The sequence below is a fragment of the Lonchura striata genome, chromosome 19 (assembly GCF_050655825.1).
Source record: "Lonchura striata isolate lonStrDom1 chromosome 19, ASM5065582v1, whole genome shotgun sequence".
In the NCBI taxonomy this organism is placed as follows: Eukaryota; Metazoa; Chordata; class Aves; order Passeriformes; family Estrildidae; genus Lonchura; species Lonchura striata.
The window spans coordinates 7701529-7724963 of NC_140721.1; the positions used below are offsets into that span (position 1 = coordinate 7701529).

Below are 23435 nucleotides of genomic sequence, written 5' to 3' on the forward strand. Positions count from 1 at the left end.
AAACTCTCTCTCCTACTAAGCACCTAATCTGTTATATGCAAGCATGCTTATATTAAAAAAGGAAGAAAATATTCTCAAACACTTCAATTAGTTCCCTGAATTCACGTGTCTATTTTCCATGTCTATTTTCTATATTAGCTGTCTAATTTTCCAAGGTAAATATGGACCACTATATTGAATCAAGAACTTTTAGCCTTATTTAATTTCTCCTAAGTGGTGGATGAATTCAGATTTAGGAAGCTAGAGAGACGTGTTCTTGCTTTGAAATTAATAAACAATTTTTAAAAAATTATTTATTAAAATGTAATGTACTTATCTTCAAGGTCAAAATCCTAACTGTACTTAACTACTCGAATTTACCAAACTTTATTTGTGACTTCAAATTTCATTCAATACCAAATGCTCATGTGAAACTTAGAATCCTTTGTGTCCTAAGCCCTGTTATTTTTTCAGTTTGTTGGCTCCATATTCACACTCCCAACATGGGGTGGATGACAGCAGCAGGGAACAATTTTAAATGGAAAAAAAAAAAAAAAGAACATACTACTTCATAAATGTAATTTAACTTAGTAGGATTATTTCCATGTGTCCATGTCTTCCATGGACTTGCAACACAGCAAGTCTTCCATGGATTGGAAGAGAGCAAGTCTTCCATGGATTTGGAACAGAGCAAGTCTTCCATGGATTGGAACAGAGCAAGTGTTCCATGGATTTGGAGCACAGCAAGTCTTCCATGGACTTGCAACAGAGCAAGTCTTCCATAGACTTGCAACAGAGCAAGTCTTCCACGTTCACGTGAGGGAAACACACAAGGAACTCCATTTGCCCAGGGGATTCCCAACACCAAGGAGCCCTTGCAGCCCCTCTGTGCAGGGAGGGAGCTGAGGGAGGCACTCACCTCGCAGGGATTTGAGGGCCATGCTCCGGGAAGCCAGGCGCCCCATCAGCCGGGAGACAAGCAGCTGTAAATCCAAGCCCCAAGACACGGCAACGTCTGGGAGGCCGTAAGCAGTGACGGAAAACTTGTAGCCCCACTCATTATTACTGCTGTCAGAGTGAAAGAGAAACTGCAGCCGTGGGCCAGCCTTAAAGGTCACTTTCTACAGAGCAACAAAACAGTCATTTTGCCAAATGTACATGACAGGAAAACGTTTCAGGGTAATGAATTCCCTTCAGCAACTCTGGGGTTTCAGTATTATGTTCTGGCTATAATAGATCTAATTTCCCCCACCATCTCATTGAGGAACCCACAGTGCTAAGCGGGTAAAATTTCTATTCAAGAGCTTAATGAGCAATTTTATATATGATTCAGATTTAAAAGTCAGAGCCACAAAAACAGAAGAGCAGCATCCCATTTGAGGACAGAGCACAGCCTCAGGAAGGGCCACATTTGCCTTATGATATAAAATCTTGCAAGAACAGAGCAAATTTTACCCATGTATTACTGGCAGTTAAACATCATTATTCCTTTTCACTTTAACTGATTGTTCTTTTAATAACAGGAGCAAAGAGGGATTATTTACTCATTCACTCCTTTTATTTGTAGCATTTCAGACTTCCCCATCTCTTGCCCCCCACCAAAGAAACCTAATAAACACACCCATGCACAAAAGCACACACCCTTTAACATAACAGGTTTCCACAGGAATCATAAGGACTTCCTAAGACTGGATAAATAATTTGGTTCATAATTTTAAAGGTGCTCACCTTAGGCCATTTCTCAGTGCCAACCTTTGTATCGTAACGAGTTTTTGCCCCTCTGGCATCAGTAAACTCCAGGTAATCATACCTGTGAAAATTGCAATTCATTACTTCCAAATTTACTTTTCAAGTTTTGGGGGAGAATGGTTTTGCTTCTGGATTTTCACAAGTGCTGAATCTAAGTGCACACTGTCACTTCTTTTGAGCCACACCTTTATGTGACTGCTAAGGAATTTATTTCATGTTTCAATGCAGAAGTCCCAGCAAACACAGATCTGCCATCCTGCAGGACTTTGGAATTGGTAATGGATGCCTATCTAACATCTGGCAAATGCTTTAACTAAGCAGTAGCCTGATGTGTTACCAAAAGAAAGAGGGCAAAAAAAATACCACAAGCACAAACTGTGATGGTCACAGCATTATTATCAAACAGCTCAAGGCTAAAGGAAGCAAAATTCATACGAACAGCATGTCTGTAAATCTGCCAGGAGAGGTTGCTTTCAGCACAAGGTCATTCAAAAATATAAACTGTGTACTGCTCTGGACAATGAAGAAATTTAAATGGCACGTGTGGAGAGTACATTGAAACATTAATTGTCCCCTCTGTAAACAGACACTGGAATTTAACACAGCACAAGATTAAATTACCTCCTTTCAGTTTCACATTTTTCATCAAATTCCACCTCAAAGTAAGTTGCCCCATGACACAGGAAGACTGAGACCTCATGGCAATTATTTTCATAGTTATGAGGTGATTCCATTGTCCAGGTTCTCAATACTACAGGCTGCTCCTGCTGCCAGCTTTCCATGTCTGTCTGTACAACAAAAATGCATTCTTAGATACAAAGGTAAGAAAAAAAAAATTACCACACTAGATTTTTGTGTCTGTACTTTCAAGTTGCCAGATGTGCATAAAAATGGCATTTAAAAGGCTACAGCATTGATTTACACAGAAATTAGCTCTGAAGACATCCTTGGTAATCATAATAAGGAAGCACTTCTATAGCAAAACCCTCTCAGTCCACTGGAGGAGGAGGAGACTGTCTCACCCACAAGTGACTACAAGCCTCCAGTCATGACAAAGAGACACTGGATGACTAAAGCAGATTTAAACATCTATGCCACAGACATATAGATTTCATTTGCATCACCACAAGCAGTGAAGCTAAAAATGTTAAGCATATACTATTTTAAATTTGTTTTCCTCTTCACCCACCGAATCCCCTCTTTCCTATCCACCTTCCAGGCTGCTCATTCCAGTTGCACTTTCTGACCACTTTCCCTTACCAGCAGATATGTTTGTCATTCTTCACTCAACATTTCATTACACATCCTACACTTTCAGCAGATTTCTAGCTCTTTTCCAATGCTTTTAAACCAACAGAATCACCTCGATTTTCTGTCTTTCTTGCAATTTTGCTTTTGTTTCAGAATGTTTAACAGTGCCTGTGTTCTTAGTTACCTTATGAGGTTCACTACAAAGGCTTTTCAGTGGTTCTATCAAAGTGCTGAATCCCTGTAGCAGAGTACAGTACGGAATGTCTAAAGTGCAAAAATCCAACAAGAAGATGACCTAGGAGCAAACACAGGTGTCAGGAAAATGCCAGAGCCACAGCCATGCCTCCCAGGAACAGGATAAAACCCCACAGGTCACTTACCAGCTGACGAGTTGCCATAGCAAAGACAGAGCTACTTATTTTTTCAACTATTGTTTTGCCACTATATTGAGATAAGAGTGACTGCAAAATTGTTCTGATATTTGACAGGAATTGGCCCACATCTAAAGAAGAAAAAAAAAAAAAACGAGTCTTTTATAGCTACCTTAAGGATTTGCTCCCACAATTCTCTTTATCAAATATTGGGTGCATGGTGATGTGCACAAGGACAAATACAGCAGGAAAGAATCTGCTGCCCCAAGGCTGCAACATCCAACACTTCAGAGAAGTTTTCTGTGATATTTTTATTGTGGAAACAAGTCATGCTTATCAACAATATCACTGAAAAAATAAGGGATGAGTAATTCCCCAAGATTGTTTCAACAAGCTCCATCCAGTAGTCTCCATACACTGCTAAGAAATGCAGCTGAAGTAAAAAATGAGAGTAGGAATTTCTAACTACAGCCTTACTCCATTTTTAAATGTAATACAGGAACACAGCAGATTAATTTATGTACAAATAACATAAATATTGTGTAATTTTACATAAAATTACACCTTTGTTAAGTATTTGGCCCAGTTAACCCAACACTGAGCTGCTGCATTATAAAAATCTAACAATCCCCCCCCAGAAAATACAAATAAAACCCCTTAGATGTACCCAGCTTCTTAACCAACTTCTTGCTATTACAAACATCCAAGAAAGCACATATCACCACCCAGGAGTTTACCAAAATATGGGACACTATGAAATTAAAATGTTCAAATGAAAGCCTGTAACTATTTGTTGTTTGGGTTTTTTTTCAGTATTTGGCCCCCAAAACTTACTGAAATGCTTTCTGAAGATTCTCCCAACGCAGGATTATCAGTACAGATAAAACTCCAAGTTGCTAAATATGACTATTAATTATTTCCTAGAGAGATTAAAAATGCTATGACAGTTCTGAGTATGCCTCAGGCAACCTTTGGTGATCCCTAATTATACTGCAATTTGCAAAATCACATTTTTGCAATACATTTTCAATTATGTATTGCCCCATATTTAATTCTGTATTCAATATTGCCCCAATATTAATTCTGTATTAATCCCAGCACTTACAATTTTTAAGTATTTCTACTGCAAGATCCTTGGCTGAATTATCAGTGCCTTTAAGCTGCAGATAGCACCAGGAGAGGAGGCTGCCCTGAACAGACCAGAATAAGGAAGACAAGACTGTGCCACTCTCTTGCTGTGCAACATCCAGCATCATCATTTCACACTGAAAAATAAGAAACATTCATGAATGTAATGGAGCCTACTCTGCTGCAGCATGACACACAGTATGCACCAAGTAAACTGGGATGGACACAATCATCCCACTCACCCCAGAAAAAGATGAAATGCAAATGACAAGCAGCATGTAACACCCTGCAGCAAGTGATGGGCTTTGTTTTGATATATCACAACTTTAAATAGGAACAGCTACGTATGAGTCACTTGATGTTCTAAGCACAGTTTTTCTGCATATGTAAATAACCCTCCTTCATTTCCACTTCCCTTGGTGATATGCTCAATTCTAGCCTCTCAAAATGGAATGGTTCCTTCAGTATCCCAGTGTCTCTCCATAGAGTCTTTTAAATGCTATGGAAAAACACCACATCTTACATATTTCATACTGGAAAAATATTATTAATTTTGTACTCTACTATTATGAAACGTCAGTGCTTAAAGCAAAATACTTAACAGATTGGAAAAGCTAATCTTACTGACTTGCACAGCCATGAACAGTGGTATCCAGGACAGGGAAGCTGTTTCTGAGTATCCATGGAAGCAGCTTGTGCTTGAGTGCCTACAGAGCTCATGACAAAGAAGCAGGAGCAAATCCAGTTACCTCTCTTGCTGCCACGAGCAGAAGGGTGTCCATGACTGACAATATTTCACTTATGTCAAAATTTGCAGAAACTCCTTTCTCTGGTAATAATAAGAGTCCACCTGGATCTTGATCACTACAAAACAAAGATATTCTTACTAACCAACAACAAGGAGTTCCAAACAGTTCCAAACCAGAAATTTAGTATTTTTTGTGTCAAATCTGTATAGATCCTACTGTGTAATTACAATGAAAGTCAAAAGATTTTGCTTTGATGACTCCAGACCAATTAAATCAATACCAACCATCAGCACTGACAAACAATTACTTTAAAAATTGGAAGACAGCCTAGGAGAAGCCTAAAGAACAATACACTGTGATTTCAGCACCAATCTTGGCCAGTGTTTTATAGAGCTATTCAGTTAATAAATATACTAGGTAGTAGCATGCCCTTTCTAAACAACATTAGTTGATTACTTCAGAGAAATATTGTTCAGGGGAGTAACATTTCTAAAAATGAATGACTACAAATTTATAAACAAATGTGGGGTATCACACAAATCTGCTCAATTTCAGGACCCCTTACCTGAAGTGGGTACACAACGATCTGAAAGCAAGATGTACAGATTGCTTATGTTCTTGCTCTGTGATGTTTTTCTAGAAAAGGAAAAAGATTTATATTTATGATACATTCTGTTTTCCTCCTCTGTGACAAAGAATTCTAATTTCTGTGTTCTATTATTCATTTTTGTAAGAAAGGCAGGGTTAGCTCCTCTGTCTTTGGATAAGCTGCAGAGAGAAAAGGGGAAGGGTAAAAAGAGGCAAAGACAAAAAAAAAAGGTTTTTACTTGAATGGGACAAAGTATGTATTATTTGAGAATAACAAGTCAGATTTGTGCTCTTTTCTGCATAAAGAAAGCAGGCACTAAACAAACAATTTCTCATTCAATGTTTACCATCATGGTGAAGAGCTGGTGTCGCCTGGTCTGTCTATCTGGGAAAAAAACTGCTGCTCCACTGAGTAAGGTGTTCTTAACTTCCTCTTTCAGCATTTTCATTGGCATGAAGTTACTGTCCCCCATATCCACTACTGCTCATACAAAAAGGAAACAAAATTACAAGTTCTAATTAATACCTCATCTAATATGTTAGAGGCATAACTGAATTAAATGTTAGTCTACACAACTTCAAGCCCCTGCAATCCCATTATACACACAGAAAAGGAAGGGAAACTTTTTAACTTACAGCAAGAAGGATTTATATTAAGAAAGAATGTATTTATTCACCAAGTAAATGAATTCTAGCAAGATTATAACTTGACACTCATCAAAGCTAATACAATTTTCAAGATGTGACAGATTCTAAATAAAGTGTTTTCCCTCTAGCTCGCCTCTGCAGGAGACTCTTCAAATTACACTTGAATAGAGGTGTGCCACCCTACTCCAGTGAAATATAACGTGCAATTCCCATTCTCTTCACAGGCTCTAGAATCTTCCCTGTGTTCCTGTAAACCTCAATGTCTACTCATGAGCTCATTCATACTGATATGCAATATCAGAAATAAATAAACCCCAGTAATGTCATAGTCAAAGGGTCACATTCCCTAGTGGTACAAGCAGGTGATACATTCAAAAGGAGTTTTCTATTGTAGCTGTTTCCAGACCACGTTGTCAGAAAGGCTACAAAACCATTTTTTTGGGCCAAGGAAAGCTTCTAGTGATAGACTAATTAACACACATTGACCTGAAGGAGAAACAAAGGAACAGCTGACTTGGCCTCTAGGAATGAGTATCTTTTCCCAAAATTTAATAGACAAAACAGTCAATATATATTGAATAAAAATTACCTTCACACAAATGTCTATAAAGCTCTTCTGCAGCTTCTATGTGACCAGCTGTTTTGCTCTGAGGAGTTTCTTGAGGTTTAGCAGTTTTATTATCTCCAGTAAGTACAGAGAAGCAGCTCTGGAGAAGCTGCAACAGCAGTGTTTGAGCAAAGATACATTCTTCCCTTGGGCTGTAAGAAGATACATAACAAATAGAATCAAAAAAAAAAAGCAGCTTTTTGCACAAAATAAGTATTGCTGTGAAAGTCACCATTTCAGATAGATAAAAACCACTGAGTGGAGAGACATAGCTAAAGGAAGTGGAGCTACCAGCTCAACTGATCTACAGCTTAAGCTTCTACATAACTTCATAGTTAGAAGTCCATATGGCAGCAGCAGGGAAATGTTATTTATGTAAATGATGTCGTTTAGGAAGAACAAACTGCAGTAACTAAACAAAGCATATTTTATTTATACACACACACACTGATTAGAACTTCAGCAGACACTAAAAGAAGAAACTTACTTTTGGTGCAGTTTATTGTAAAAATTCCAGAACAGCTGCAAATCAAGGCCTGTGAAATCTAAAAATGACTTGTATTTTAATCCACTCTCCTTCTGCTGAACCTTAAAAAGGCAAAGAAAATGCAGGACTGGAAAGTTATATCTATACAGAACACACTTATAAAACACAAATCTCTGAGCACTGGGCTTAAAGGAAAGTACAGCCATCTTTCTTATAAATTTGCAGTTAACATGAATTCCAGTTTAAGTTTTTTCATGGACATTCTGGTGCCTAAATGTGACAGCTCATGCTGAAACCTTCTTATTCACAGAATCCTCCCTTCTTTCTGGATTTCTAGTATCCCATCCCTTTTCTCCACCATCAGAACCCTTTATAACCTCTACCTCTCCATCTAATTTAATTGGAAGTAAAAAACCTTCAGCAAACACACACAGAATTTTATTTTTCATAAATAAATTTTTTCCACAACATGCCTTTTAACCTTGGTTAAGAGTGCCCCAACTTTTCTTTGCCCATTCACAACTGCTGTTTGCACAACCTTATTCCTTTTAGCCTGACAAAAAGAAGCTTAAAAAAAACCTCAAGAAGTAAAAATACCAGGTCCTGTGCCAGCTGCTGGATGAAGTGAAGTGTTTTCAGGAGCAGAGTTGTGCCACAGACTGTGTCCTCCTCAGTTTTCCTGCACTGCAGGCAGCTCATGGTGCTGCAGGGCTCGTCCCGCAGGGGCCGCAGGTAGCCCAGAACGCTCAGCCCTTGGACCCCGAGCCGTTCTGCTGAGTCTTGTCTTGTGCACAAGAACTTTATCATCAAGTACTAGATGGGTATAAAATAGCACAAGATTAGGGTTTAAAAGCAAGGGTTTTAAAAGACATGAGTGCATGCAGATGAGGACTGAGGGGGGAAGCCTTAGTCCCTTGCCTATCACCTCCAGAGGATTAAAATACTGACCCTCAGATTCAGGCTAAGTTTGATCTCTCCCTGCTTCCAAAAAGTCACAGGGATGGTTCTATGACCTCTACAAAGTTTGTTAATTCATTATCAGCTCATACATTCTGCACACACTGCTCCTAACCTGCAGTATTCTTGCAGGTTAAAGAATTTTATCAACTGCTTTTAAAAGCAAGCAGAGGATTAATTTGTAATATTTAGAACATACTTTGATCAGTCTGTTCTCAGGGAGGTGCAGAGCACAAAACTGAAGGAACAGAAAGTCCTGCCATCCACATGGACTGGTTACTCTGCAGCAGCAGTGACTTAGCAAGCAGCAAGAGAGTCAGAAAAAATCCCAGTTGACACAACAATACTACCAATTCTCTTAATTCCCACAGTGCAGATGGACAGGGGAATTACAACAGCTGATTCCAAAACCATGATCAGAAATGCAATGTTCCCTATAAATGCAGCAAGCACTTGAAATCAAAACCATCTTCTGCCATTCTCAAAATGAAAGTTCTCCATTCCCCAAGGACAGCAGCCTAACTGATGGAAATCTTCATAATTGCCCACTGAAAGGATTGAAGAACCTGGCTCTGAAAGAATAAATGCTATGACTGCACAGGAGTTAAATGGTCTAGATACTAGAATAAAGAAACAATCATATTCAAACCAGTTAATTTGCACATTATCACATAACTTTGCACTAAATTTGATCATGAAGCACCACTTAACTACAGATAAATATATATATATGCATATAGAGAAAAATAATTAAATTCAAAGGACAAAAGTTGAATTATTCATTTAACTAGAAGCCTATTAATTTTTTTCTCCATTTAGTAGCGTTCTCCCTCACAAAATAGAATTAGGTTTATTTCAGTTGACACAGAAAAGAGCCCCTGCTTGTGACTGGGCCAAGGCTTTTTGTGGGTTCTTACTTGGGAAACTCTGCATTGCTGCATTCTGACATCAACTTCATCCCATTCTTCTTCTACTTCAAACCAGCCAATAGGATCATCATCTCCCAAATCATCACATGAGCAACTGCTTCTGTGAATAAAAGAATGTAACACACTTTGTAAAGAAAAAGTTCAGACACATTGCAAAGCTGTTGATACTCTACCAAAATACTTAAGAGCATGTTATGGCTATAGGGATGAAGAAAGACAGCAGAAAGTTTCACAAACCCAAAACTCTATCACAGTCAAGGTTAAAAAAAAAGAAATCAAGAAAATCCTTTTCGTCATCACCCCTTAACCTCCCCTTACTCTGAATCAACAGTTCTGAAAACTGATGTAATAAAACTTAATTTTAAAATTTCTCTTATCATTGATCTGCACCCCAAGTAGGTTTGTTTTGCTATATCCCTTTTATAATAGGCCTTTAAATCAAGGGGTGTATGTAATAAATACATCTTTTGTTCAACACACCAAACTGAGGCTCATTAAAATCAAACAACAATTAAATTATGCTCCATTTTTAAGTCACTTGGAACAACACTCAGTAGTTCGAGCAGCATTGCAAAACGATCAAATACAACATTCCTTTCCCATGTATGCATTGCAAAAATCCATTTATACCTGGTTTTTAAAAACTGCTTGAATTCCCTCAGCTTCCATTTGTCATAGCTCTCAAACCTTTTGAAGTGCTCCTCAGCATGGAACTTTTCTGAGGCACTGTTGTATGCAAACACCAGCCCGCACTGCGCTCCAATGGCGCCTCGCCGCACCTGAAGGGCAAAGCCACACAATGCAGGAAGGAAAATAAAGAACTGATGGAAAGCAACCAAATCCTGACTATCCTGGTCTCTGGAATTGCACAGGAAGATGAAACACATTTAAAGAAATGTTAGGAAAACTTCTGTAACCCACTGAATTGAGATCGTGTACACGGTTATTATTTAGTCTATTTATCACCCTGCCACCACCCTTATATTAACTAGAATTCCACATATTAATTAGATATACTATAGTTCCACATATTAATTCCCTTTTTGTTTTCCTTTTACATTAAAAAAAAAACAAACTAAAATTATGTTTCGTATTAATATCACTACACTGCAAAACAACTCACTGCCTCTCCAGCTCCAGTTAAAATTTACTTGCCAGAAGTCCATTCATGTTTAAATCTCTTTGACATAGAAATATGCATTCTTGCTCTGGGAATTAAATAATACTACTGCTTTGCCTTAAGTAAATAAGTCAATTCAGCTGCAGAAACCGCACTGAAGTTTTGTCTTGGCCATGAGATTTAATCACAAGACCTTCCTTTGAAACCACGTAACAGTCACACCAAATTCAAATTACACTGGTGTCTCTAACCAGAATTTGAAATACCTTCATTTAATATGAACTCACATGCTTTGTATATTGATAAACCATAAACCAAAGAGTCTCTGGCTTGAGATAGATATTGCAAGATATAGATAAAATCAATATAAAATAAATGTCTTTACTACATGTTTTTGGCTCAATTGAATTTTGGAACAATTTAAGACCTCCTTTTCCTGAAGTTCCCTGACTTACACTGAAGAAAAACTCTAAAATAGCATTATTTCATAATGAATTTAAATTTCAGTTCATATTAAAAAACATCCAAATTCAATTCCACCACTAGGGGAAAAAAGTAAGTCTTCTAAGCCAAAAGCTCACAGGAATTACATACCTTTAATCTAATTTGTGTCACTTGAAATGAAGATTCAGTTCCAGTAGAAAGAATTATACTTGCTCTGGTTTTCCCAGTTTCAGTAAGAAAACCTAAAGCAGCAGTGGAACAGAGTAAGTCTGAATGAGTGCTAGTGCAAGGTGCTGGAAAGAGAATACTGGGATTGTGGGCTGAAGGGGGAAACAAAACCACAAAGTTTTTCCAGTGAAATGTTCATTAGCAAATGTTTCCAAATAAATGGGACCACTTAAAAAATTGTATTTTACACAGAACTCTCCAGGCAGTATCTCTCTGGGCACTGCAATATCTGCAGCAGTTTCAAGAGTATTTCCTTATTAAAGTTTATTAGTAATTCCCAAATATTACTTTGGCTTGTGGCTCTATTCACTGAACTCAGTGAATAGTCCCCCAAACTGTGACCCACAAAACAACAGTAGACAAGCCACAAAATGACTAAAGAATAAACTCAAATAATGCACATGAACTAACAGAGGTATAAAATAAGCATTTAGAAAGTGCCTGATTTTCTGTCACAATGGCTTTCATTTACCAGTAGCACTGCACAAGACAATACACTATTAAAAAAAAAAAAAGATTAGGTGGCATTTCACTTAAAAAGGAGGTCAAGAAACACAAATCTCTTTGTTTAGGTTGTATCCAGTACATAAAAGCATTGCATTAACAAAGAGAGGCTTCAAGAGTGAATTAATAGGGATATGCAGTGAGAATTTCACTGATTTCTACAAACTCTCTCCCATTGATATTTGGGAAACTAACAGAGATTCATAACTTCAGCTCACAAAGTGTGCTCTAGGAGAATATTCCCTATGTCAGCTTACTGCTGACTTCCATGCAGAATATTAATAACTCTCTCCAAAATCCAATATTTTTGTTTGGTTGGTTTGTTTTGACAAGAAACTGGTTTATGAGAATTCCATAGGGCTGCAAAATTGAATTTATATATTGTTTTCATTTGGATTTTTGTTAGTTTACCTTTTTTTTAATTACAAATCTTCCATAGCATAAAGCTATATATATATATATAAGTAAAACAGAACTCCAACACAGCATTGTTAACAATCATGAAGTTTGGTGGAATCATCTAAATTAAATGATTCTATGATTTTAATGTTATGGACTTTAAGTTCAGGCTCTTACCATCCCCAGTCCATGGCTCTACAAGGAGGTTTTCAGGCCCTGATTTATCTTCTTTTCCCTTTACATCACATGCTTGCAGAGTGAGTCGTAAAGGCTTTCCTAAGTCAAAAAATCAACAGGTTTATCAAATTCATTTAAACTGGTAGAACATTATTTTCCATAGTTCTTCATTCAGAAAAAAAAAAAACCCCGAAAAAAAATACAATACTATGAGATTTTTACCACTGTCAGATCCATAAAAGGGGAGGAAAACAGGACTATGAGAGATAGATTAATCTAAGGGAGTTGGTGTTTTAGATACAGATAGAAGGACAGTGGAATTCATGACAATTAATGTTCCTTCCACTGTTGCCACACTTTGGAATTCACGATCCATTAAATACCCCTTGTTTTACAAAAGGCATTAGCTACTCTGGGGAAAATGAACCAATTTTCAAAATTTTCAAAAGTAAACATTGATAAATAATATATATTACATATTATAAAATAATCCATGTGTTCTTTAGCACAAGACAAGAAGTACTGAAAAAAACATATTAAAAGGCAAATAAAGGGTAGAATTCTTCATGAGAGACCAGTAAGAATCTCAGAAGTTGATACCTGAGAAAACAACAGATTTATCAAACAAGTACAGCAAATACAGCAAAATCACCACCTGATGCCAGACCATGAACAGCTCTACACTCATGACATACTCAGATTATAAAAACTTAATTTTGACTCATCTTACAAAAGTGGAAAAAAAAAAAAAAGAAGCATAAAGGGATGCTAATGGCATTACATTTAAAATGCATCTAAAATTTGTACATGCCTGCAGGAGAGTGCATTCACAGAGGCTCACTCACTCAAACAAATGTCTTACTGGAAGAAGAAAAATACTTCCTGCCATTTGCCTTTTAAGCAACACAAACACCATCATCACCATGCTGATACAGTTTCCATGATCTAGAGAGTTCATGTTTTCTCTCTAGAGAAGATCCTACTTGGTTTAACTCTTCAATCACAAAAAGCTTATCAAGCACCAACTTTTTGGGCAGTACAGCTGCTAGGTTGTGATTTCAGTGAGTTTTTAATTAAGAAGATTTGGATAATTTTAAAACCCACCAAGTGGAACAACTCAAAGCTGTATATTTTCTTAACCCTGCAGAGTTAAGGATCCAGGATTGTTCCATTACCATATTTATAGAGCAGGTTCTGTCTGACTGCTGCCATGGAAGAGATAAGGGAGGAAGCCTTGTATGGAGTGTCCAGATGATCAGTGATGGCACAGAGGGAACTCAGCACTTTGGCAACACTCCCCCGGGCTAAGGCAAAGGCCAGGAGTGTCAGTTCCACCTCTGGAGTAGTACAACAACTGTGAGGGAAAACAACAACAATGTGAAAAAAAAATCGGGGACATTCTGGTTTTCAATAAAGACAAGCTGACACAGAATCTCTCAGGCGCCTGTTTCTTGATGTATTTGTATTTTTCAAAATACTTAAGAGCATGTGAGTAAAGATGTTAAAATTTTATTTGTAGACTCTTCCAAACCACTTCCCACTGCATCAACCACACAAGAGTGAATAACACTCACCTTGTTATTCTGATAAGGAAGCTATCTACTTCTTCTAAAACATTTGGTGATAAGAAGCTTGAAAACTCTGTGGAGCCTGGTGTTAGGGATAGAGGTGGCATGTGCTGCAGTGCTTTCCTAGGAAAAAGTGGAACAATGTCAGGAAACCAGGCAGAACTGGAGAAAAGAGCCTCCTAATGTGAATTAGAGGCTTGAATCTTCATATTTTGAGCGGGCAGGTCTCTGCAAATTGCTTCTGAGTGCACAAAATCTATTTACACAGAGGTTCTCTTCAGGAGGGAACAACAGTATTGCCTTCTAGGCAGGGAAAGTTCAATGACTGCTGGGTAGTCTTGAATCTAGTCTCAATCTCAGCTTTAATGAAACAAACACATCAAGGAGTTTTAAATGAAATCTGTGATAGCATTACAAATAGCTTAGTGTCCAAGCACTGCTTTATTTTAAATTGGTCTAGAATTGAGCACGAGCCTGTAAATAAAGTGAAAATTTATTTGAAATTCCCTCAGAAGAATAAGAGAAACTAAGAAAGATACTTGTTAGCTCAAATCAGAATTTTTCTGAATTCCCAAAGAAATTATGATAATCCCCGAAATTAGGAATTTTAAAGCCGTTTCACCAACATTATTCTATCCAACACTAAAGTTCTCAGTATTAGTTATTCCTCCCAATTCTAAAGTTTGGGGTTTTTGCTTTATTATTTTAATCAGTGAATCTAATTCCTGAAAGCATGATTTTCATCAGGATTTCCCCGTTATAATTTTTCAATGATTTATTAGCTCAGAGTTCATGTTACGTTTCTAAAAAATATCTAAACTTCACCAAAACTGAAGGCCCTCAGTTTCAGCAAAGCCTGCAACTACGAGCCTAAGGCATGAGCATGTATGGAGTTATCTAAACTTTGAAGAGATTTCACAGATGACATAAAGTAAAAGATAGGCTTAGTGGACTTTAGCCTGCAGGATTCATTAACCTAATGACAGCCCTGCTCTTCAGCGTGGTGACATTGTGCTAACTGAGCTCTGTAAAAGCTCATGTGGGTGTGGAGAGGTTTTATTAGGATTCCAATCCTTCAAGTCATCCAGCAGAAGTGTTTGGTAATCTAACAAGGAAACGTTACACAGAGAATGGTCAATCACCACGAGCAAACATTTGCATGGAGATGGTGCATATACTCAAATATATCCCCATAAAAAGCATGACAAGGCATTACTCAAGTAGAAATCTGCTAAAAAGTAAGCTAAATTTGGCTTCAGTCCTAAGGGGACTATGTTAATTTTATTGATTATTAATACAGGACAAGAAAAATTAATTAATTTTAGGTTGCTCAAAGTCATTACAAGTAAATGAAAAATCTTTTTTCAGTCTCCATTAAGTCATGGTTTAACAACTAGATGAAACAGACAGGAGAATTACACTTGTTCTAGTACGTGCAAATAGATAAAGGAAAAACATCAAAAATCTGAAAAATGAGACAGAAAAAGATGTTTAAACACCTTAATGGAGGGAATGTAAACCACTCACATACAACAGATTGCTTTCTAGAGCCAGAAGTATTTTTTAAAAAACTTAAGTAGATAAAAATCACACCCTGTGTAAGTTTGGTACTCACTGAGTATTCTGCAAAATGGTGTGAACAAATGCTGGGTTGGTTTCCATGGAAGCTGTCACCAGAGAGGTCAGCAGGGACCAGTACCAGATGGCCGAGGCGTCACTCACGGACACTCCCACCTTCTTCACTCGCTGGTAGCCCACAGCCCGCAGCCCGTGGATCCTGGTGTCACACCCATCACTAAGGCAACGCTTGATGTTTATCTGTACATCTGTCAAAACACAAGTTAGAATTTTTTTCCCATTTCTTCTGCTAGGTTAGAGTTAGAAGAATCCAGCTATTCCAAATATTCAATTAGTGAGGGACCTCTTGGAAAAGTAATGGCAGATATGGAACAGCACTGCCTGATGTGGGCAGCCACACACACTGTGCACCCTCTGGTCTGGAAAATTTAGCCTGTGCATCAACAGCCTGTGCATCCATTACAGATGCTATGGCTAGAAACTAGAAAAAATGTAATAAAATATCCTCAAAGTGGAAAATAGATTGTAGATTATTTCACCAACACCTTCCTACTGAAATACATAGGAAATGTCTTGGAAGCAAACGGTTGTGGAGATAATAGGGATAAAGGCAAAGTTTAAAGTAACATAAAAATTTTCACTGAAGTTCTTGACCATTTTGCACAGATGGCATTGTCCTGATTACTTTTGAGGAAAAACATCCTTGCTGCCCACTTCTGTGGCAGTGAAAGCTCCTCTCAGGGAAAAGCATATTTTGGGACTGAAGGGTCGAAATTCCTGAAGCTGCAGAAATCATCTTAGGAAGGAGCAGCTTTTCTTGATTGATTCCAATATAGCACCCACAGATCTACCAGAATCAAAAATAACACTATTTAAAAGCATAAAACCTGCCTTACATTGGACCAACTTCAGAGTTTCAGTACCAAAAAAGAACAGATTTTTTGCTAGATACTATCAGCCAACATATGCTTTCACTCTGCAAGCAAGGATATTTTGAAACTGCCCCATGTCTTTACATTGAAAGGCTAAAACTACATCTTTAGTCATTTTTCTCTTCAACCCTTAATTCACATTGCAGAGGCCACAGGAAAGGCTCAGAAGACTCTCTTACAGACTAGAAATTAAATTAGAATTAAAACAATTCCTCTGACCCAAGGACATTGCCGAAAGTGTCACCCCTGGTGACTGACACTTCAACACATCTCTCCATGATCTCCCCAAACTTTCAACTTGCAAAAAGCACCAAAGCAGTATCCCAATGGTATCTTTATTGACTCACACATCTGACTAATGTTAGCGTTTTCCAACAGTGTTACGTAGCCAGTGATATTGCTTGGAATGTGAACATCTCGGACCTCCTGGAGATTGCTGGCATTCCTTCCCACTGCCACTGTGACTTGCTGTGGCATGTAACTCTGGTCATTAGCTGCCACTGCAATGGACAGGTGTCTCAAAACCACATCTGGTTTCATCTTTAAACTGCAAGGCAAGGAAGAGAAAACGGTTCTTGCAAACAGAAGGGAAGTCAAGCACTGCGCTTTTATTATTATATATCATAACATTATACATGTGTCTATATAATAGATATTATATAGTTTTTATTATTATTATTATTATATATTTACCTCATTAATATATTTTCCTCTTTATTACTCATTTCCTCGTCTACAAACACAAATAAATAGTCTGAAATTTACCTAATGCTTCACAGGTGTTTAACCTCACCATGGTGAACAAGTTAAAAAATTTTGACTTAGAAAACAGTTGCCTCTGAGAGACTGAATTTTCTATTTATATTTTTAACTGAGAATTCATTCCTCAAGAATAAAAATGCAATGTTAATAATGATTAGAATGAGATGCTTTTTCCTTTGAAGCACACATTCTTAGATCTACCACTGAAGAAAAACACTAAACATTTCTGTTTCATTGAGCATTTCTGTTTCATGGAACATCCTGGACAGTGGCAAAGTGCTTCCATTCAACCACCAACCATTGCATGTGTTACAGCTTGGAAAACTTCACTATACAACAAGGCTTTTTGTCACCACAGCAGATGCAGGCATTTTACAGGTGACCTCTTATTTGGCAGTCAGGCTGTTAAATTTTATGCAGAGATTAATGATGTCTGGTTTTATCTGTATTCACCTGTCACTCATTAATTCCAGCTGTTTTCAATTACATCTGTATTGGGTTTGTGTGACAAGGGGAGGCTACAGGGTATGAGAAGCTGCTGGAGGCCGGACCTTTGTCTCCATGGGGAGAGCAGTGTTCACTGGAGGAGGTTTGCTGGCAGGATTTGTGATCCCATGGGGGACCCGTGCTGCAGCAGCCTCTTCCTGAAGGACTGGTTCCCATAGGGGCCATTCACTTAAGACCTGGACTTGAGGATGCTTGGGGGTCCCTTCCAATTCAATATTCTGTGGTTCTGTACCTGCACCCCAGGGGAAGGACCCACACTGGAGCACTTTGAGGGAGCATCATGGAAGGGATCCTACACTGGTGCAGGGAAGCATGTGAGGAGTCCTGTCCCTGAGGAGGAAGGAGTGGCAGAGCCAGCATGTGATGAACTGAGTGCAGCCCACACTCCCCATCCCCCTGTGCCTCTGGAGGGAAGGAGATAATTTCTCTTCCTTTTTTTCTAAGCCTGGGAAGAAGAGGGAGAAGATTTGGTTTTGTTTCTCCTAACCCCACCCTGATTTAAAAACTGAATTAAATTCCCTGAATCAAGTCTGCTTTGTCTGTGTTGGCAGCTGGTGAGAGAGCTCTCCCTGCCCTTAACCCAGGAGCCTTTTGTTACATTTTCTCTCCCCTGCCCACTGAGGAGGGGAGTCATGGAGCAGCCTTGGGGCCAGCTGGCATCCAGGCAGGATCAATCCAGCACAACCCCCATGGCTGCCAGCACTCGGAGCCCAGCCCCGAGCTCACCGTATCCAGTGGGATCGAGCGCTCCCGTCCGACTGCCAGAAGGAGGACGTTTCTCCGTTTGTCATCTTGTCGATATCGGCGGAATTGGAGGAGGTTTCGATGTGTGTGTAGCACTTCATGACAGATTTCAGCTTGTCTGACTCCTGATTACCATTTAGATCACTGGGGTATTCTGCAAAAAAACAAAAACACTCAGAATATTTTTTTCTTTGGGCTGTTTGGAGTATTGTTATACCCTTGTAAGAATTATCTCACACAATTTAACTCCTTGACACAGAACACAGCCCCTGAAGGACTGTTTCTGATAGAAACTAAAAGACAGCAAAGTTTCATTTCAGATGAAATTGCAATAATCTCCATCTACCACTCTCAGTATGAAAACACCTCCATTCCCTGGAGTTCAATAACCTTTATCTACCCCTTTCATTACTGGCCTCAACAGTGCTTTATTATTTTTGTGCCCAAATACAAACAGATGAAAGGCAAAAGTAAATTACAATGAAGAAAACTTCAATTCATGTATTTTAAAGAAAGGACAAAGCACTCTCTTTTCCATGTAACTTGATCTATTTCAATAGAAGTGCAGAAATCTGAAAATTATCTAGCCAAGCTGTAAAGAAAAGGAGCCCTCCCTGTAGGGACCAGGCCAGTCCAATCAGAGATACAGTATAAGATTCATCACCTCCAGTCCAAAATAATAAAGTGTATTTTAATGCTGAAGAGTCATCTTCACAAAACATCCACCTTCACAGGGAAACTAAGTTTCTAGCAACATATATCTTCTAGTGAAGATATTTGACTGAATACAGAATGTCACAAATGAGTAACCATTAATTCTGAAACAAGCCCAGAGAAAAATAAGAACATTCCAGAGTGTTACTCATATTGCTGGGTAGTTCGGAAATTAATTGATGTGCTTCAAAAAACCAACAAAAATCCACAGAAGCATGCAAATCAACTTCATAAAACATGAAGCCTGTTAGAGGTTTCCATTTTATCTGTAGTCTCTTTTTCAAAGCCATGGTCACACTGTCATCCTAAAAAAGGGAAGACATTGCACACCTCTCTCTTTGAGGAGAAGTCGATCCAAAGAATCCTTCAGCACGGAGGAGCGCATGGTGCAGATGTTGTTGAAGTACTCCAGCACTGGGTAAGGGATGGCAGTGCTGGAGATGCGGTTCCGGTGCAAGAATCTCAGGATCATCGAGGCGTGAAGGCCCAGGCGCTCTTTTGACTCAGAAAATATGTCAATAAACCCTGGAAGGAGACATCATTTCCTTAGGCACCACGATGCAAGAAGGATGCAAAACTATCAGAGGATGGAGCTCAAGTCTGCAACCTCTACAGCAGGAGAAATGTGAAAAGTGGGAAATACAGCAAGGAAAAGTGCAGGAAAATGTTTCTGCCAGTGACTTGAAATGCCTGAAGGAGTTCAAAACAATTATCAAAAATCTTATGTTTATTTTGTTTCCCCAAACCCTTACGTTCAAAATCTAAGTGAAGCAGCTGCTACTTGGTTAACAATCACTCACCCTGAGCTACACTGAGCTTTTCTCTTTGGAATTGTGGATTATTCCTAATGCTTTACACCAGCTTGGTCAGAAATGTGAGTTCCTGAGCAGTGATACCTGAATCCCAGTGCATATAGGTGCATAGAACAGCACTCTCTAAGCCCTCTCCTCTAAATTCTCTGCAGCAAATTCTAGTGTTCCTTGTCTGATCCTTTAAGTCAAATCCCCTTTAGCCTCTTATCATCAAATGCTTGGAAGGAAAGCCAGTAACTGACACTTATCCCAGAAATAAGATCCTGGAAACTGACACTTTCTGAACTATAAACCATAAAACCTGAATTATGTTTTATTGGGATTTCAAATGCTGAATAACAATATAATAATAATAATAATAATAATAATAATAATAATAATAATAATAATAATAAAATATGTGACTCATCCCCTGGAACAGACTGCATGGAGGATTTATTGCTCCAGTTACCAAGTACAAGACTTTATTAGCTGGGCACTCACCAAAATTCTGCAAGGTACATGTTCTGTCTGTGAGATAAACCAAGCAGGGGTAAGACACTCCTCAGTCACACAGAGAAGGAATCAGTGGTTATTTGTGAAAGGAAGTTCTGCATGCAATTCTGGGAAATTTACAACAAATCCACTTGACTAACACAAAAGAACCAAGAAACTTCTGGAGAATGGTTTTGATAAGATTAGAACAAGCAATGTTATTAAAGCAATTTATTGAAGCAGCTTCTCTTCTGTGGGGCAGGGCTTGGGAAATCCTTTCTTCCAACACTGCTCTCATACCTGGCACCAGGGAACAAGCTTGTAGTTGCCTGATTACATGGCTCAGCTCCCCCTGAAGATTTGCTCCACTAGAATTCTTGAGAGCCTCCAGCATATTCTCCACATCTACAGTGCCATCTCCTTCAGCATCAAATTGTGCAAAGGCCTGAAGGGTAACAAAAAAAATTTATTTCAGCATATTTCCTTAAAGCAAGGTATTTCATAGAAACCATAGCAACAAATGTTGTAACACTATTACAACAAAATCAAAAGAATCCATTCCCCAAAGTACTGAATTCATGGTAACAGGAAGCAGGCTGGCTGGAAATCTGCAGTGTTTAGCAAGTTTGAGGTATTTGCACTGCCTTCCTATAAAAGTCAACGGAGTCATGTTAGGTGGAGTCAGCCCATCATATCCACCAGTGAATCAGCAGGATCCATCCATGGCTAGCTGGGACTGTAAGGAAGTAGCAAAAAGCTCCTCAGCTGAAGGGTGGTTTGGTTCCAAAAGCCACACCTTCAATTACTCATCACTGCTGCATCCCTCTCTCACTGCATCCACTCAAATTCCTTCAAGGTTTACATATTGTCTTTATTTAAGAAATTGTCCTAAGAAAAGTAATGCTTTTATTTGATTTTTCATTCCATAAACTGTCCTCCTACACCAAAAATCAGTTTAATAGAGTTTGTCTACGTATTTTTGAAAACAGTAGAGAGAGTTAGAAAAGAGCTGGGATTTTTTTTTTTTATTGAAGAGAATGACTGACAGCTTTATTAACTTTGACCTTAATAAAAATTTTAATATAAAAAGTCATGTTGAGCATGTACAAAAAGTAACTTGCACAGCATTTCACAACTTTGAACTAACAAATGTACAAGGTATTGTTATTCAGCTGAGCCTATAAATCAGAAGCTCATATATGTAACTTACTTTAGCTATTTCAGAGAACTCATGATTCAGTGACACACTAAAAATCTGGCTGTATTTTCACAATCAGATTTAATTTCGAAACAAATTTCTGTTTAATTACTAAAAATAGAACTTGTTCCAAAAGAGAAATGCAGTGTTTCAGGAGCATCCACCTTTTTCATATAAATTGAGAATGCACTTACAAAAGAGATTTCTTTACAAGCAAGACTGGAGTCTCACTGCCCTGAACTTTTATTCCAAGCTGAGCAAATCTGGTCTCTGAGAACAGATGATCTCAAGGTGTCTGAGTCAAGGGATCACTGCTGCTCAGGAGGAAGCTCCTGCTTCACTCTCTGGACTTGTTACCTGATTATCAGACTTGATGTACCATTAACAGTGCTATCCTAGAGAGCAGCAACCCAAAATGATTAGCTCAAAATAACCTGCCAATTAACCATGACATAATTACACCAGTAAAATGAGAGCAAAGTCCTCAGAAGATAACAGAAGTGAAACATGGTCTTTCAGCTGACTGAAGTTCTTGTGGCACTTCCGTGGCACAGAGCTGGATTTGAGCTTGGAAACTTTACAGTGTCTGATTACACACACAGCTGAACCCAAGCTAATAATGATCACCTTTAAAAAATTATTTTGAGCAGCAAAGCTGGTGCTGAGCATCCAGCAGACACCAGGGCCAGTCCAGCCCAGGCACTGGGCAGACCCCAAAACAAAAACCCAACACCTTTGCTTGACGACAACAAGCCAGAGGGAATTAATTCTAACAGACATAACTCAATTGCCAAAACAATTCAATGTACAGTTTCACACAATTCTCACCATTTTTCCTCATACCTGAAGTGAAACTGCACAATTACTAAAAGACAAATTGAACAAGTTTTGTGATGTTACTGGTGACAATAAAACACAAGGCAACAAGGCTGAACCTGTTGACACCTACTTTAAATAAATTTTTTATACTCTCACATAAGGAGGGATAACTGCATATATGCTTTTCCTCACATCTTAATGTAGTATTTTGTTATTTTATTTTTAAACTCTTCCTCTGATCTCAGGAGGTTGCACCAAACCTAGAACTCTAAAATTATTTTTTGACTATTCAGTATAACTTAAACTCTGTATTTGACAAAAACCACACATAATTTCCACTGCTGTCCTGTGTAATGGGGGAAAAAAAATGAGTGTTAACCTGTACTCAAAGAATTTTTGAGCTGTGTGCAAGGACTGACACATGATACAATTCAACAGCAGCCTTACACAACCCAGCTCATCCTACTCCTAAATAAATGCAGTAACTCCACACAGTTCCACCTTGAACATGAAGAAGCATGTGAGAAACATCTTTCACAGATAATGATGGGTGAGAGGGTTGCTTGGAAATATGGCACATGGAAAAATCAGCCCCTCATCTGACAGCTCAGGAGCTGCATGGCACAACAAGGTGACCTGGGAGAACTTCCTATTTCACCTTCTGCCCTCAGTAGAACTGCAGCGTAACTGTTGCCAGCCAAAGCTAGATACATGACATGACAACTGCTGAAGCAGTACTAAAAAAGATTCAGAGGTTCAGTTTATATAGAAAACAGATTTTGCATTTAAACATTGTTCATAAACATTTGAAGTCTGTGCTCAAAGCCCTGCACTGAGAACAGCGAAACTGGAAGGGCAGATCAAACCTGGGCTGTGCCAGACAGGACTCTACAGACATTAAAAAGTGAAACCTGCTGACCTGCCACCCCTAAACTGACTTCTCCTCAGTGTACAAGGAAAGCTCAAACACCACAGCTCATGGGTTAGTGCCAGAAATGATGACATCAAGGTT

At 38.5% G+C, this 23435-nt stretch overlaps 1 protein-coding gene across 1 annotated transcript in view; it reads right to left on the minus strand.

The window, feature by feature from the left end:
• ZZEF1 (zinc finger ZZ-type and EF-hand domain containing 1) overlaps positions 1–23435 on the minus strand; it is a 56900-nt gene that overhangs the window by 31588 nt on the left and 1877 nt on the right. The window contains exons 2-24 of the mRNA XM_021550823.4: positions 20707–20851; positions 19451–19645; positions 18389–18560; positions 16741–16940; positions 15499–15709; positions 13890–14006; positions 13491–13669; positions 12316–12414; positions 11158–11249; positions 10074–10222; positions 9432–9543; positions 8155–8370; positions 7558–7658; positions 7053–7222; positions 6163–6296; positions 5793–5863; positions 5228–5342; positions 4456–4615; positions 3360–3481; positions 3164–3274; positions 2350–2516; positions 1708–1789; positions 899–1100 (exon numbers count right to left, since the gene is read on the minus strand). Coding sequence (XP_021406498.1) covers positions 899–1100; positions 1708–1789; positions 2350–2516; positions 3164–3274; positions 3360–3481; positions 4456–4615; positions 5228–5342; positions 5793–5863; positions 6163–6296; positions 7053–7222; positions 7558–7658; positions 8155–8370; positions 9432–9543; positions 10074–10222; positions 11158–11249; positions 12316–12414; positions 13491–13669; positions 13890–14006; positions 15499–15709; positions 16741–16940; positions 18389–18560; positions 19451–19645; positions 20707–20851 — 3322 coding nt within the window. The remainder of the gene's footprint in view (positions 1–898; positions 1101–1707; positions 1790–2349; positions 2517–3163; positions 3275–3359; positions 3482–4455; positions 4616–5227; positions 5343–5792; positions 5864–6162; positions 6297–7052; positions 7223–7557; positions 7659–8154; positions 8371–9431; positions 9544–10073; positions 10223–11157; positions 11250–12315; positions 12415–13490; positions 13670–13889; positions 14007–15498; positions 15710–16740; positions 16941–18388; positions 18561–19450; positions 19646–20706; positions 20852–23435) is intronic.